At 40.8% G+C, this 12,438-nt stretch overlaps 1 protein-coding gene across 1 annotated transcript in view; it reads right to left on the bottom strand.

The window, feature by feature from the left end:
- Positions 1–1,850: 1,850 nt before the first annotated feature.
- Positions 1,851–12,438, bottom strand: part of slc16a10 (solute carrier family 16 member 10) — a 30,992-nt gene continuing 20,404 nt past the window's right edge. The window contains exons 4-6 of the mRNA XM_023394323.2: positions 6,795–6,938; positions 5,887–6,115; positions 1,851–4,691 (exon numbers count right to left, since the gene is read on the bottom strand). Of these exons, the coding sequence (XP_023250091.1) occupies positions 4,471–4,691; positions 5,887–6,115; positions 6,795–6,938 (594 nt within the window). The 3' untranslated portion in view covers positions 1,851–4,470. The remainder of the gene's footprint in view (positions 4,692–5,886; positions 6,116–6,794; positions 6,939–12,438) is intronic.

The following is a 12,438-nucleotide window of genomic DNA, read 5'->3' as shown; positions in this document are numbered from 1 at the left end:
AGGCATGAAAAGTCATAAAAATGTCATAGTATAGTAAGGCATGAAAAGTCATAAAAATGTCATAGTATAGTAAGGCATGAAAAGTCACAAAAACGACATAGTATAATAAGGCATGAAAAGTCATAAAAATGACAGTTTAATAAGGCATAAAAACGACATAGTATAGTAAGTCATAAAAATGACATAATACAGTAAGACATAAAAACACTATAGTATAGTAACGCAAAAAAAGTAATTTATTGTTGCCACTTAACATTAAGTTTGCTGACATGATTCCACCCACACTAGCAGTAAATCAAAGATGACGCCTACTCAGAATATTCTTCCACGTCCTACGCATTGTAGCCTTGTCGGTTGTTGCCCAATATCAATAACATTGAATTAGTCAATATAACCCTGAGGTAACAGTGCAACATGTTTCTGTAACATGTGCCACAAACCCATTCTGTTGACATCTCCGTAGTTCGCGGAAGTTCTTAGTATCCTGAACTCGAGGCAGAGTGAGACGTCTTGCTTCTTTCCCCTCTCTGATGCAGTTCACACCTCCAGTCCAACAGGAAGTAATAGCCACCAGGTCCAGCGTTTAGAGAGAATGGCGGCCTCTAGTGTATCAGCTTTCCTACAGGTCCATCCATGATCCCGATGTAAGAGTGTGTGTGTGTCCGTGTATGAAGAACATGCTTTAAAAACTTCATAACATTGAACCTTTTTTTGTCTTTTTGGTTAAAAATAAAGTGTCATCATCAAATGTTAATGACTGATGATTTTTTTCACCACTGAAGTAAAAAAGAAGAGAGAACTACTTGTAAGAGTGTTTTTACTTCATTTTTTACTTATTATTTTACTTCAGTACTAGTACATATCCATGTTGAAGTATCATTATGAGTTATATAAGTGGATTTTTTTTTTCTCAAAGAATTTCAGACTGCATATTTATATATTTAATCAAAGATGGAGGCTTTAACTTAATCTGGGTGTTTGATTTATGCTGTGCTTTGTCATTGTGCAGTAAGTTATCTGTTTATAATTAAAATAAAAAGTGATGATGACATCTTTGTACTTGGCTTTGGACAAAATCACCTGCTAAATGAATATAATGTAATAAACAGTAAAACTTACATTATTTCAATATTATAATAATTATTATTATTATTAATATTAATAAATATTGTGTTGGCAGACGTTTAGAGTCCCACCTCCCCCAAGGAGCTTTAGATATCCACATACACTATCTGTATCACCAAAGTTGTCACACACATTGTGAATATTTATTCCCCCTCAGACATCACTTCCTCTAACACCAGGACTCTGGTGTGACCTGATAACTGTGTATGTTCTCATGTATAGCACAGGGAGGTGTCTGCTAAATGTTTCCTGTCTTAAAGTTGTAAAGTGTCTGTTTCCTTTCAACATGTTTAGTTGTAATATACTTCCTCACATCAATGAGACAGTGACACTCTGGGCTGTCTCTGAAACCTCAGCAGTGCTTTCACACACACTCCCTGACACAGGTGATCTTATGGGGCCCATGTCTAATAAATGAATGGCTGAAGCTCAGTGTAGCAGCCACACAGACATGCTCAGATTCATTATGAGAAAGTCACCAAGAATGTAAAACATCTTTTTTTCTTTTGTTTTACTGTCTTGAAAATGTTGAAATGTGATTACATTTACAAACACTGCAAATTCTAAAGTTTTGCAAAACTAATATTAAGTAGAAAACATTGTAGTGAACTCGTGAGAGAAAAATCAACCACATGCAAAACAGAGCAAATATATCATATGAAAACTGAGCATGAAGGAAACAGAACAGAACAAAATGAGGTAAAATAGGATGAAAAGAGCAAATATTAAATCTTTACTGTAAAGCTTTAATAAGGGAAAACTTTATCTGTACTTGCAGCAATAACAAAATGCATACGTATATACAGATATTCAGAATAAATCCAGAGGTTTGGATTGGACAACAGCAAACAAACAATAAAATGCTATAAACATTGGGGCACATAAGCTCATCCAGAAACCCTCCACACACACACACACACACACACACACACACACACACACACACACACGTCTGACTGATTGTCACATTAAACCTCTGTAGACGCTATTAAGACTGTTTTTTAAGGCAGTTTATGATTTAAAATCATGACTAAATAAAATAAATCATACACTTTTTGGCTTTTTTTTCCAAATGTTTCTTTGGATGGCACAGATCATTTCAAGAAGCAGGTGTGGAGCAACAACTACATTACATTGAAAAGTGAAATAAAAGTGATTAAGCATTAAAAAAAAAAAACAAAGACGTTTACAATCAAAGTTCAGAGGTACAAATTAAGTAATTTCTGACAAGAAATTACTCGAGGCTGTCATTGGTGAATCGCACTACAATGGTAATAAGTCTAAAAATAAACTGTCGGTAAAGCATGTCATTTAAAAAAAGATTGAAAGGCAACTGATGTGATTTCATCATAAAAATATATATTTAGAGGAGAAAAGATGTAAACGCTGCTGAAGTTTCTCACACTTGTTGCATAAAATGAAGTATTTAATCAAAGAGCAAAGCTTCGGGCAGCTGAGTGTCACTGTCGGACATGAACACTGTCTCTAATGGAGGAACACCAGAGTCCAGACTGGGGCAGGTCTACTTTCTATTTATTTTTTGACAACATCTGAGGTAGAGAGTGTCACAATCACCGGCCCACAGCTGTTCTGTGGTGCACTGATTTTTCCAAAAGGTCTCTGAGTTTTCTTTTTTCCTTCAGCAGTGTGTCACTGTGAGCAGCGACAGACTGATGAGTGACATGTTCAGATGGTTCACTGACACTAACCGGGAAGCTTCAGGGAGACGTATGACAACAAGCAGAGAGGATTTAACACTCTCAGCCATTTTCATTTCAATACATTTTTGGTCTTCAGAAAATGAAATTAAGGCTTTAAGGCAAATGCCCGTCAATTAAAGCATAACATTCTCCACAAAAACTACAAAATAAATACAACATGGAAACATCAAACACACTCCTTCGTATTCAAGGTTAACGAACTGGGCACAGAGTGAATGATTAACTTAACTTCACTTGACTAATGGTCACGTAGTCAATGATTAGTCAAACTCAAAAACTCTTCCATTTCAAATAGTGGAGACTCTGAAATGAAGAGATACTGTAGGTAAATGTGTAAAAGCTGTTTTATAAAGTGGCGAGGAACTAAATACAAACACCAGTATTTAATGTTTTTTTTGTTTTTCTTGGTCCTTTAAGAGGTCATCCTCCGAGCAGATGATCTGTTGTTACCACGTGTTTTATGACCTGGACCACGGACGTTCATCACATTGTAAATTCATGAAAATAAAAGGATTAAAATGTTGGACCAAATAACAGAGAAACATTCAACACATTTAAAAACAAGTCTCAGCACTGTGTGTTTTTAAAAGAAATACTGCTTAAAGTCACTAATACAATCAATTCATCTAGACTTGAACACAAACACAGTGTTAATATGTTCCTTATCAATCAATATTTAGGCTCATCACTGACAGTGGGTCTATTTGTACTGGCAGAGTGACAGACTACAAATTCACTGCGCCTGCACCTGGACGAATACTGTTGTTTTTACATGTCTTCTTCTTTTTTTTTATTCAATAAAAGCACAAAACATTTCCGTCTCCAGTCTGAAGGTAAGAGAAGGATTCGACGAGATGATGTGTCAGCGTTTCAGATTAAGTTCAGATTAAAGCTGCTTCCCTTCAAGTGTCTGAGCTTCTCTGCAGTTCAGACGATTCGACTAACACTGACAATGACCCCGACTCCAGAATCCCTAGATCCTGTGTCTTTGAAACGCTGCGGACCCAGTTCTCAGACATGTTTGACTTAAAGGCTGTTTTAACGTGGGAATCCGGTCTGTGCTCCGGAGACGACGGTAAAGGAGGCGGATTTCCCCAGAAATCATTAACAGACAAGTTTTAACAGATGGTGATTGATTCATATTTGTACTACATCTAAAAGTTTGTGCTAGCTGATAGTTGAGAGCAATAGAAGTCCACCTTTCCCTTAAGACTGCGAATCTAGTGTTATAGTAAGCACCCAGCACCCCTTCTTTCCCTTCCCTTGTCTGCCGTTTATTTTTTTTTCCCATTAACTTTTAAGCTTCAAGTTTCCTGCTCTGAAACGACGTCACGCTAATTTAAACGATCGAATGCATAGTTCTTCAGCATCACGCTCAACTTCAACCTGTGGCTCTCTCTGATATGTTTCATCGCTTTGGCATTTTCTGACATTCTCCTACTGAAGGCAGTCATTATAATCAGGGCTAAACACGCACACACACACACACTCACACACGCACACACACACACACACTCACACACTCACACACACGCACACACACACACCTTATGTAAATGCTGCCGGTCAGCAGCAGTCTCAGTCTGACCCCGTGTGTCTCTCCTTCAGTCTGTTCAGCGGGGGTTTAGAAGACAGACTCTCCAGTTTTGTGTTGCGGGTCTTCCACGGCCTTTTCATGCTCGATCATCTTCTGGGTGACGTCTTTCTCCTTGTTGACCTTCTCCATCCTCTTGCGCCTGGCCTCCACCCAGGGTATCAGACACAGCACGGCTCCGCCGAAGATCGGGGGGATGCCCGCCAAGTAGAAGGCCACCTCGTAGTTCCCCAGCCTGTCCCTCAGGAAGCCTGCGACCAGAGACGGGCAGAGTTATCATGTTATCACGACTCCAACAGGGGTCAGGAAAAGGTCAATAAAGGTCGAAGTACTTAAACCCCGTCTTTAGTGGAACAACAGTAGAAACAGCTACTGTATGAGACATTAATATAGATGCAGTTTATCACTTGGGAGTTTGGCCTGAAGCTTCGACCCACAATCACAACAATGACCTTACTGGAGCCTGAAGGGTTAATAATAAACTGGATTATTAGAGGGATACTCTGTGTCTGTTGATGCTGATTTTGTCAGCTGAGGCAGTAACCACGTGACAGCGAATAAAGGCATGGAACTACTTTCTCAAGATCACCAAACCGTGTTAAAAACATTTTAATTCCAGTTGTTGCTCGCAGGTGAAAGGAGCATGATTTTACCAGCCTGACGCTACAAATGAGGATGGACTCAACTACAACAGCTTGACCGTGATCTGATTTGCATGTTACATGTACATGACACTGACTTCTGTCATTTCCATCCAGTGTTTTCAAGGTTCAGGTATTTTTTCAGCAACTGCGAGGTGAAAAATGAAACACTAGGTGGCGCAAAAGGCCTGTGAGTATCCGTGTGAGAGCGACCGCTGTTCTTCTTCATCTCTGGACAGTGACTGAGAGCCTCTACAGAACGCTGCAGGAATGTTTTTGTGTCAGGGGGCAAAGGTCACAAGACCACTGAAGGTGCTACACCAGCTCCATTTTAAAAGTAATAAAGTCAAAACTACTTTATTTGTGAGAAGTCTGAAAAGAAACAGCAGGAAAGTGTAGACAATAATATAAACACAACACATTCAGACACATTTTTACAAAATAAAACATTTGCAGCAGGAAATAAAAACAACTGACTGTTTCATCTCCAACAGTCGTTTGGCCTTAGATTATTCAGCAGATTTGGGATAACAGTGGAAAGACCAACTTTACTACAAAGACATGGTCTTGATTTATTCATTTAAAGATAAACTGATATATTCATTTCAATAATAACAATAAAATTTGTTTTTCTGGCTTTTCACAGCAACATAAACACGTGCATGTTCTCCAGCTGGTTCAAAGAAGTTCTCTGAACCACCGTGGATTACTAGATCTGAACATGGTTAACACTCAGTCTGACTTCAGCCGTCATATAAACGTATATTCGATGGGTCACTGTGAGAATTGACACAGTCTGTATTACCTGCGATGGGCGGCCCCACGGTCATGGGCACAGACATCAGGCCCAGCAAGAAGCCGATGGCCTGGGACACGTCTTTGGATCCGACCAGCTCGAAGGCGATGGGCGCCATGATGCAGATGAAGCAACCGTCAAACAACCCCATGAGCAGGCACACGGCAATCAGCCCGCCGAAGATTTTGCACAGCGGGATCATCATGGACATGATGCCGATGACGAAGAAGGACGTCACCTGGGAGGAGGTGAGAGGTGAGAGGTGAGAGGTGAGAGGAGGGTGTATTCAAATGCAAACTGTTCAAAGCTTTATTTCCTGATTTGATGGTTTAATTACGGAAGAAATCTCGAGAATAAAATCATAATATTTCAAGAAAAAATTCATAATATCACAAGAATGAACTAATTATCAATGAATTAATAAACTTCAACGTTAACGCCGAGGTCACAGCTATGACAGTCTAAATAAATGAGACTAAATGCTTTTTTCCAGGTGATTTGTAATACATGTATTCTAAACACTAGGTACATGCAGTACATTGTGTGTTAGCAAGTTATGAAACATAATGTTATGTCATTCTTCTGGCTGGAAATGTTTTTAATTGGTCAGAGGTTTCAGGAAGTCATGTGACCAACTATAACGAGCTACGAAGTTTCCAGTTATGGTCAGTTTCATTTTAATTGAAGAGCTTCATTATGAATAGACCATCACATGTTCATCTAAATGCTGTTTCAGAGTTTTCAGAGGAATTAAAATTTTTGAATATCAGCATAAATTGGAAACTATTCGCAAATTCAGCAGAAAAAAAAAATCTGGCCCGTACTGGCTGAACCGTGACTCACAGTATCAACCCGTCCAGTATGAAGGACACAGCGACACGACGGCGTGTTTACGACAGACGGAACGAGGCACTCACCTGCAGGTAGACCTTGTTGGGTCCATTGACGTAGTCCGCCACCTGACCGAAGATGAGACGGCCCACGCACGACGTGATGCCGATGCACATGAGCAGAACCTCTTTACGGGCTTCTTTTCCAAACGTCTCCTCGACGTGCTGCATCTGTGGACAGTCACGGAAACAGATAACACACTAATTAAAATAGGTGTGTAGAGGTAGAACTTCACAGTCCTTTGGAGGGGCCATAGCTGCTGGAAACCAGTATTTTCCAGTTTTCAATTGACAAAAATCTGAATCCACGGCGCTGAGTGTGACAGATGTGTTGAGCAATGGTCAAATCACTCGCGGTTTAGCGGTAGTGACTCATAACCCAGTGCAGACAGTATGTAGGATTGTATAAGGAAATGAAACAAATTGCTGTTTCATGTACAACAGTCATTTGGTCTGAAATTATATAAATAAATATATATATAAATACATTTTGGATAATAGTGGAAAGACCAACTTTACTACAAAGACAGAGTCATGATTTATTCATTTAAAGATAAACCGATATATTCATTTGAATAATAACGTAAACGTGCAGGTTCTGTATAAGAGAAGAAGAAGACTTGGAAAATGGACATCACGTATGGAGTAAATAGAGGAACATTTTTAAACTTGATTGAAAAACTACCTGCAACAAACTGTCTAAACTCAAATCACACCAACATAATTTGACCCAGCTCTAAACAGAACCATCAAAACCAACTGAAAGCTGTTCACTTAAACGTCGTTAACTTCCTTCTGCCTCTAGGTGTCTCTCAAACAAACAATAACAAGAGACGGCGTTGGGTGACGTCATGAAATAGCGTGGGATCATGGGAGAAATCATGTTCACGGACGAGGTAATGTATTTATTTTGTCACATTATTTCACTTGACGTCTTTGCATTGTCATGAAATAGCGGCTCGGAACGTTAGCTAGCATAATGCTAAATTTACTGACTTCACAAAATGTTGCTTAATGTCAAGCAAGTTAAAAACATAATTTTCCTCCATATGTTGAATGTTGGCCGATGATTTTAGTGATTCAGACAGACATGTTAGTTTAGATCTCAGCAGATATTTCATAATTCAGCCGGTTTTATTTCAGGATCTACATGTGATGGGCAGCGTTTTGCATACTTTCTGTATAAATATGGGGTGTAACCATAAGTGAGGTTTGAAATATTTAGCAGTGACGAGGCCAAGAAATTCCCCGTCTTCCTTAACAGAGTGGTGTCTCCCCCATGCTCTGTACCGTATCAGCCATTTTCATGGAGGAGTTTGTTGTTGCTACCATGGCACAGGCTACTACCCATCTGCACCCGTGTCCATATTTCAACATTCCTCATTTGTCTTCTGTGGATGTTACTTTCCACTTCAGACTGTGAGGCCCAGATGTTCATTTTCCAGACTGCCTGCTGTATCTGTGTCTTTCCTCTCCCAAAGCGCAGATTTGTGAGGCCCAGAGTTTTGAGAGCCAGAGGAGAAGAGGGGGCCTATTGTGTGGAGTCCTGCCAGATCCTTCTACCTCCAGGCAGGCCGCGGCAGTCCCGCTCAAAGGGCCGGTCTGTCTGCTCCGCACCCGCCTCATCACCCTCTACCAAGTCACACATCCATCAGCGAAGACCTCTGGATGACTTCTCGTCTTTGTCAATACGCCACAGCTCCGGGCTCTGTATTCATTCCCGTCCTGCTCAGAGGGGATTCTCCCATCCGAGAAAAAATGTGCACACATGCATCAGCAGGGTTACCGATTTTCAGAAGTTCTGTTTGAAAGGTTAAACTTTATATTTATTACTGCCTTTGGGGGTAAAGCAGTGACGGGTTGGTAAACAGTCACTGCTTTACAGTTAATGTAAGAATGTTGTTTTTTAATGCGTAAAAAATCAGGAGTATTTTCTATATTTGCCAGGTGAATTCTACATAATAATTTATGTTTTATGGTTAAGTACCCTGAGATCCATCCATCCATCCGTTAGCTACACTGCTCATCCTTGAGGCTCTGTCTATCCTACAGGTAACGTAGAGTCACCACTGCAGCTGCATGTCTTTGAACCGCTTTTCTTTTACAGTATGTGGTTTTGTCGCTAAATTCACTGACGTTATGAAGTCGAGACGTCGGGCCTGTTTTTTCCCACGTTGTTTCCTGTAAAACTACAACAAACTGGCAGGTGAAAAATGTTCAGTTTGAATGACTCTCAGAACATTACTCACTATTTCTTCACTCGTGAAATTCATTGCTTTGGTTTATGTGAATTATTTCTCTGACTGACTCGTCATCTGTAGGAACACACTGTGGTGTAATGAGTTGATTAACCAACACCACAAACATACCCCCCCCCCCCCACCCCCCCCCCCCCCCCCCCCGATAAGATCTGTCTGGTCAGCTGTGTTGTCATATGATTGATTACTGGACAGACGTGAGGAGGAAATCTATAAACAGTGTAAGACTGACCGGCTGGGTAAAAGCTACTGGACGTTCCAGGCAGACGCGAGAAGACATTCCCTATTGAACTCTCTGACTCGTTCACACACTGCATCAATTATGTCTGTTATGTATTCGAGGCTTCCTGCGAGGTTGCAGGATGGTGCTGTGTCCCGTGTTCGGTCATTATGAATAAAAAGACAGAAAAACAAAGAGCACCTTTGCTCCTCCTGTGTCTTTAATGAGATTAGATGCTCATATAGATTCAGCAGTGCTCGCACCACCCTGTTATCAGGGAGTTTTGACATTTAAACACAAGCTGATGAATCCTCACCAACTATCAGTCTGTCTCCAGTCTCCAAACACTGCTGCTCCCTGTTTGTCTACCCCACATTACAAAAATAGTTTATTTAAAAGGTCTTTGCAAACATTTGGAAAAGGTAACTTCATTTAAATTGATAGACGAAGCACTGTTGCTTATCAGAGCTGCTTTTAAGAGCAGTTTGCAGCAGGATATAAGTTTGTTTGCTGATGGAGGGCGTGGGCGTCTTCGATCACGTTTTCAGGAACACGAGTTCACATTCATGTGATGCACCTCGGAGCCTGACAGGTGGCCTTGTGGCACAGAACATTATAGCCCTGCAAAATAAACACACACACACACTCACACACACAGGCTCAAACACACACACATGCATCAATGCAGGCACCTGTTTTCCTAATGAATGATGCATGATTCAGAATGCATGACTGATAGAGTGATAAAGTAAGAAAGGTGTTGAAGTAAAAAGAAATGAGACTCCAAACAGCAGCACGCTGGCTGCAACACGTCCTGCTCTACTGAGGCTGCAAATGGTGAGTCCAGAAGGAAGATGTAGGTCTTTGAGACGCTAGAACCTGGTGTGTTATCGTTATTAAATGTTATTGCTAAAGTTATAATCTGTAACTTTTCCACAGAATTCAGCTGCTGGTAAAAACCTCCTGAACGTCTGGTTCAGTACAGACTCTGGTGAGTAGCAGGACGGTGTGTGTAGATTCAGTCAGAATAAAGTACGATGTGTGCACACAATACTTGTTGGAGGGAAAATTCATTGTGTGTTTTGATGTTTTAACAAGAAAAATATCGAATATCAGCAGATTTCCTCACAGAAGTCAAACAAAGGTGTAATTAATGACATTTACGGAGGCACCAGAGCTCCTGCTGCAAAAAATACATCTATAGTTGCTGGAAATAACACGACATGCTGCATCAGTTAACCACAGAAATAAGAAAAACTAAACTCTCTTGAAACCTACTTTAATTGTGTATTTTAGGGTGAATTTTCAGAACTTTCAGAACCTTAACCCACATTCTCTCAGCTCTCTCTTTTTGGCTGTTGAATGCTCATTAAACATCTAACACTCCTCCAGCCCACACACCACAGCCCTGCAGGTGCTCCTCATTAAACACACTGAAACAAGCTTCATCTCAAAGCAAGAGACAGCTTTGTGAAGAAAAGACTCGTTCTGTATGATGCTACGGCGATTATCTGTCTGGGCGATCAGATCAAACTTTCCCGTTTCCCGTTCTTCTGTTATTTCTGCACATTAAGCAGCAGAGAGAGTATATTTAAATTCTTCTACCACTGTACCCCGGGTGCTACCACACCTTTATCAACAACATTACAGGGCAAACACAGCCAGCGTCTTATCTCAAATTCTCAGTAAAGTGTGTATGTCCCAAATTGGACTTTACTCTTTTATAGTCTTTATGTGCACTGTAACAAGGCTCGGCATTAAGAGCGGGGGGGGGGGAGAACAGCTGCTGGGGGTTTAAAGGCCAGAGCTGGCGCTGAGGCTGTAGCCGGGCCCCTGTGGCGTCCCAGTCTGAGGGAAAAAGTGTTGAGAAAACAGGCTAGGGTCCCCGGGACAGGCCGATCTCCCTCCAATAACAGAGTCACCATGTCCAAACAAACAGTCACCCCCTGAGCCCGTCCAACACATCCCGCCTCTCCTCTGCAGCCTCCTCGAGAAAATGTTTCCCCAAAAGTCCCAGTTTCTCCTTTTTTAAAAAAAAAAAACAAAAAAACAAAAAACAGGCTAATTCTGGAAAGCTACATCTGTCTACGGACCCGTGTCTTTGACTGAAATAAGAGCTGCAGGCTGAGTCCTTCCTGTCATATTTAGCGACGATCTCCAGGACCACACAGCGAGTGTCTCACATGGACACAATGCTGCTGTGAGAGAGTTTGGAAGCTGCTGTGATCCACAGTTGGTCACATTAAGGGTTCAGGATTAGATGTAAACATTTAGACTGAACATAAAAGTCTTTTGGCTCCAGGTTTTGTCCGTGTTTATGTATGACACATGTATGTCACAGTCTGTCCCTCCTGAGTGACGGTGTTGAATAACAGCCAGAAGTGTTTTTTGAGAACATTATGATGTCACAGTGAAATAGACCTTTGACCTTTTGGATATTAAATGTCATCACTTCATCTTTTTATCCTGTCAAGACATTTGTGTTCAACTGTGTCGTAATTAGCGAATGAATTTATGAGTTTTGGCTAAAAAAGGTGTTGTTTCTGTGTTCAGGATCATTTGTTAAGATGAAACCAACAGAACAAGATCATTTTTTAGAATAAGAGTTTAAAGAAATGAGCGACCCGCTGGAGAAAAATTATCACTAATTAGAGTAGTGTACTTTATCTAAAAGGGGACGTCATTTCTGCACAATGAAAGATCAAAAGCAACATTTGTGAGGTGTTTAAGTTAAAATAGAAAGATGTTTTCTGTCCAGCTACAGTCTATTACAATAAGAAGTGTCTTGTGCTGTATCGTTCTTCTCATCAAAGATTTGAGAGAGTTTTTTGAGAACCTTTGCCTTTCTTACACCTTCCTAATGGGCAGAGACAATCTTGAGTACACTTCCATAGTCATAAACCATCTAGTGAAACCTCCCCCCGCTGTAACACTCTGTACCATCACTGTATGTTTGGAAGACCCTGGCTTTAGTGCATACTCCTCCCCTCTCACCTTTCACATTAATAAAGCTCACGCAGCTAGTATGTGTTTTGATATCTGTGTTGTTGAAGCTCCCAGTTGACCTCTCGCCCTCATTCCACCCTCGTGCCAACGAGCACATCCAAAACATGGCATCAGGATACTGGGAAATCCCACCACGGAATCCCTCTGTTGGCATTTACGTGCTGTTATTTGTCATTGGACTGACCTT

Source organism: Seriola lalandi, unplaced genomic scaffold (genome assembly GCF_002814215.2).
Source record: "Seriola lalandi dorsalis isolate HSWRI2012SDOR001 ecotype SW California unplaced genomic scaffold, Sedor1 jcf7180002054947, whole genome shotgun sequence".
Taxonomy (NCBI): Eukaryota; Metazoa; Chordata; class Actinopteri; order Carangiformes; family Carangidae; genus Seriola; species Seriola lalandi.
This window is presented reverse-complemented; position numbering and strand designations above follow the sequence as displayed.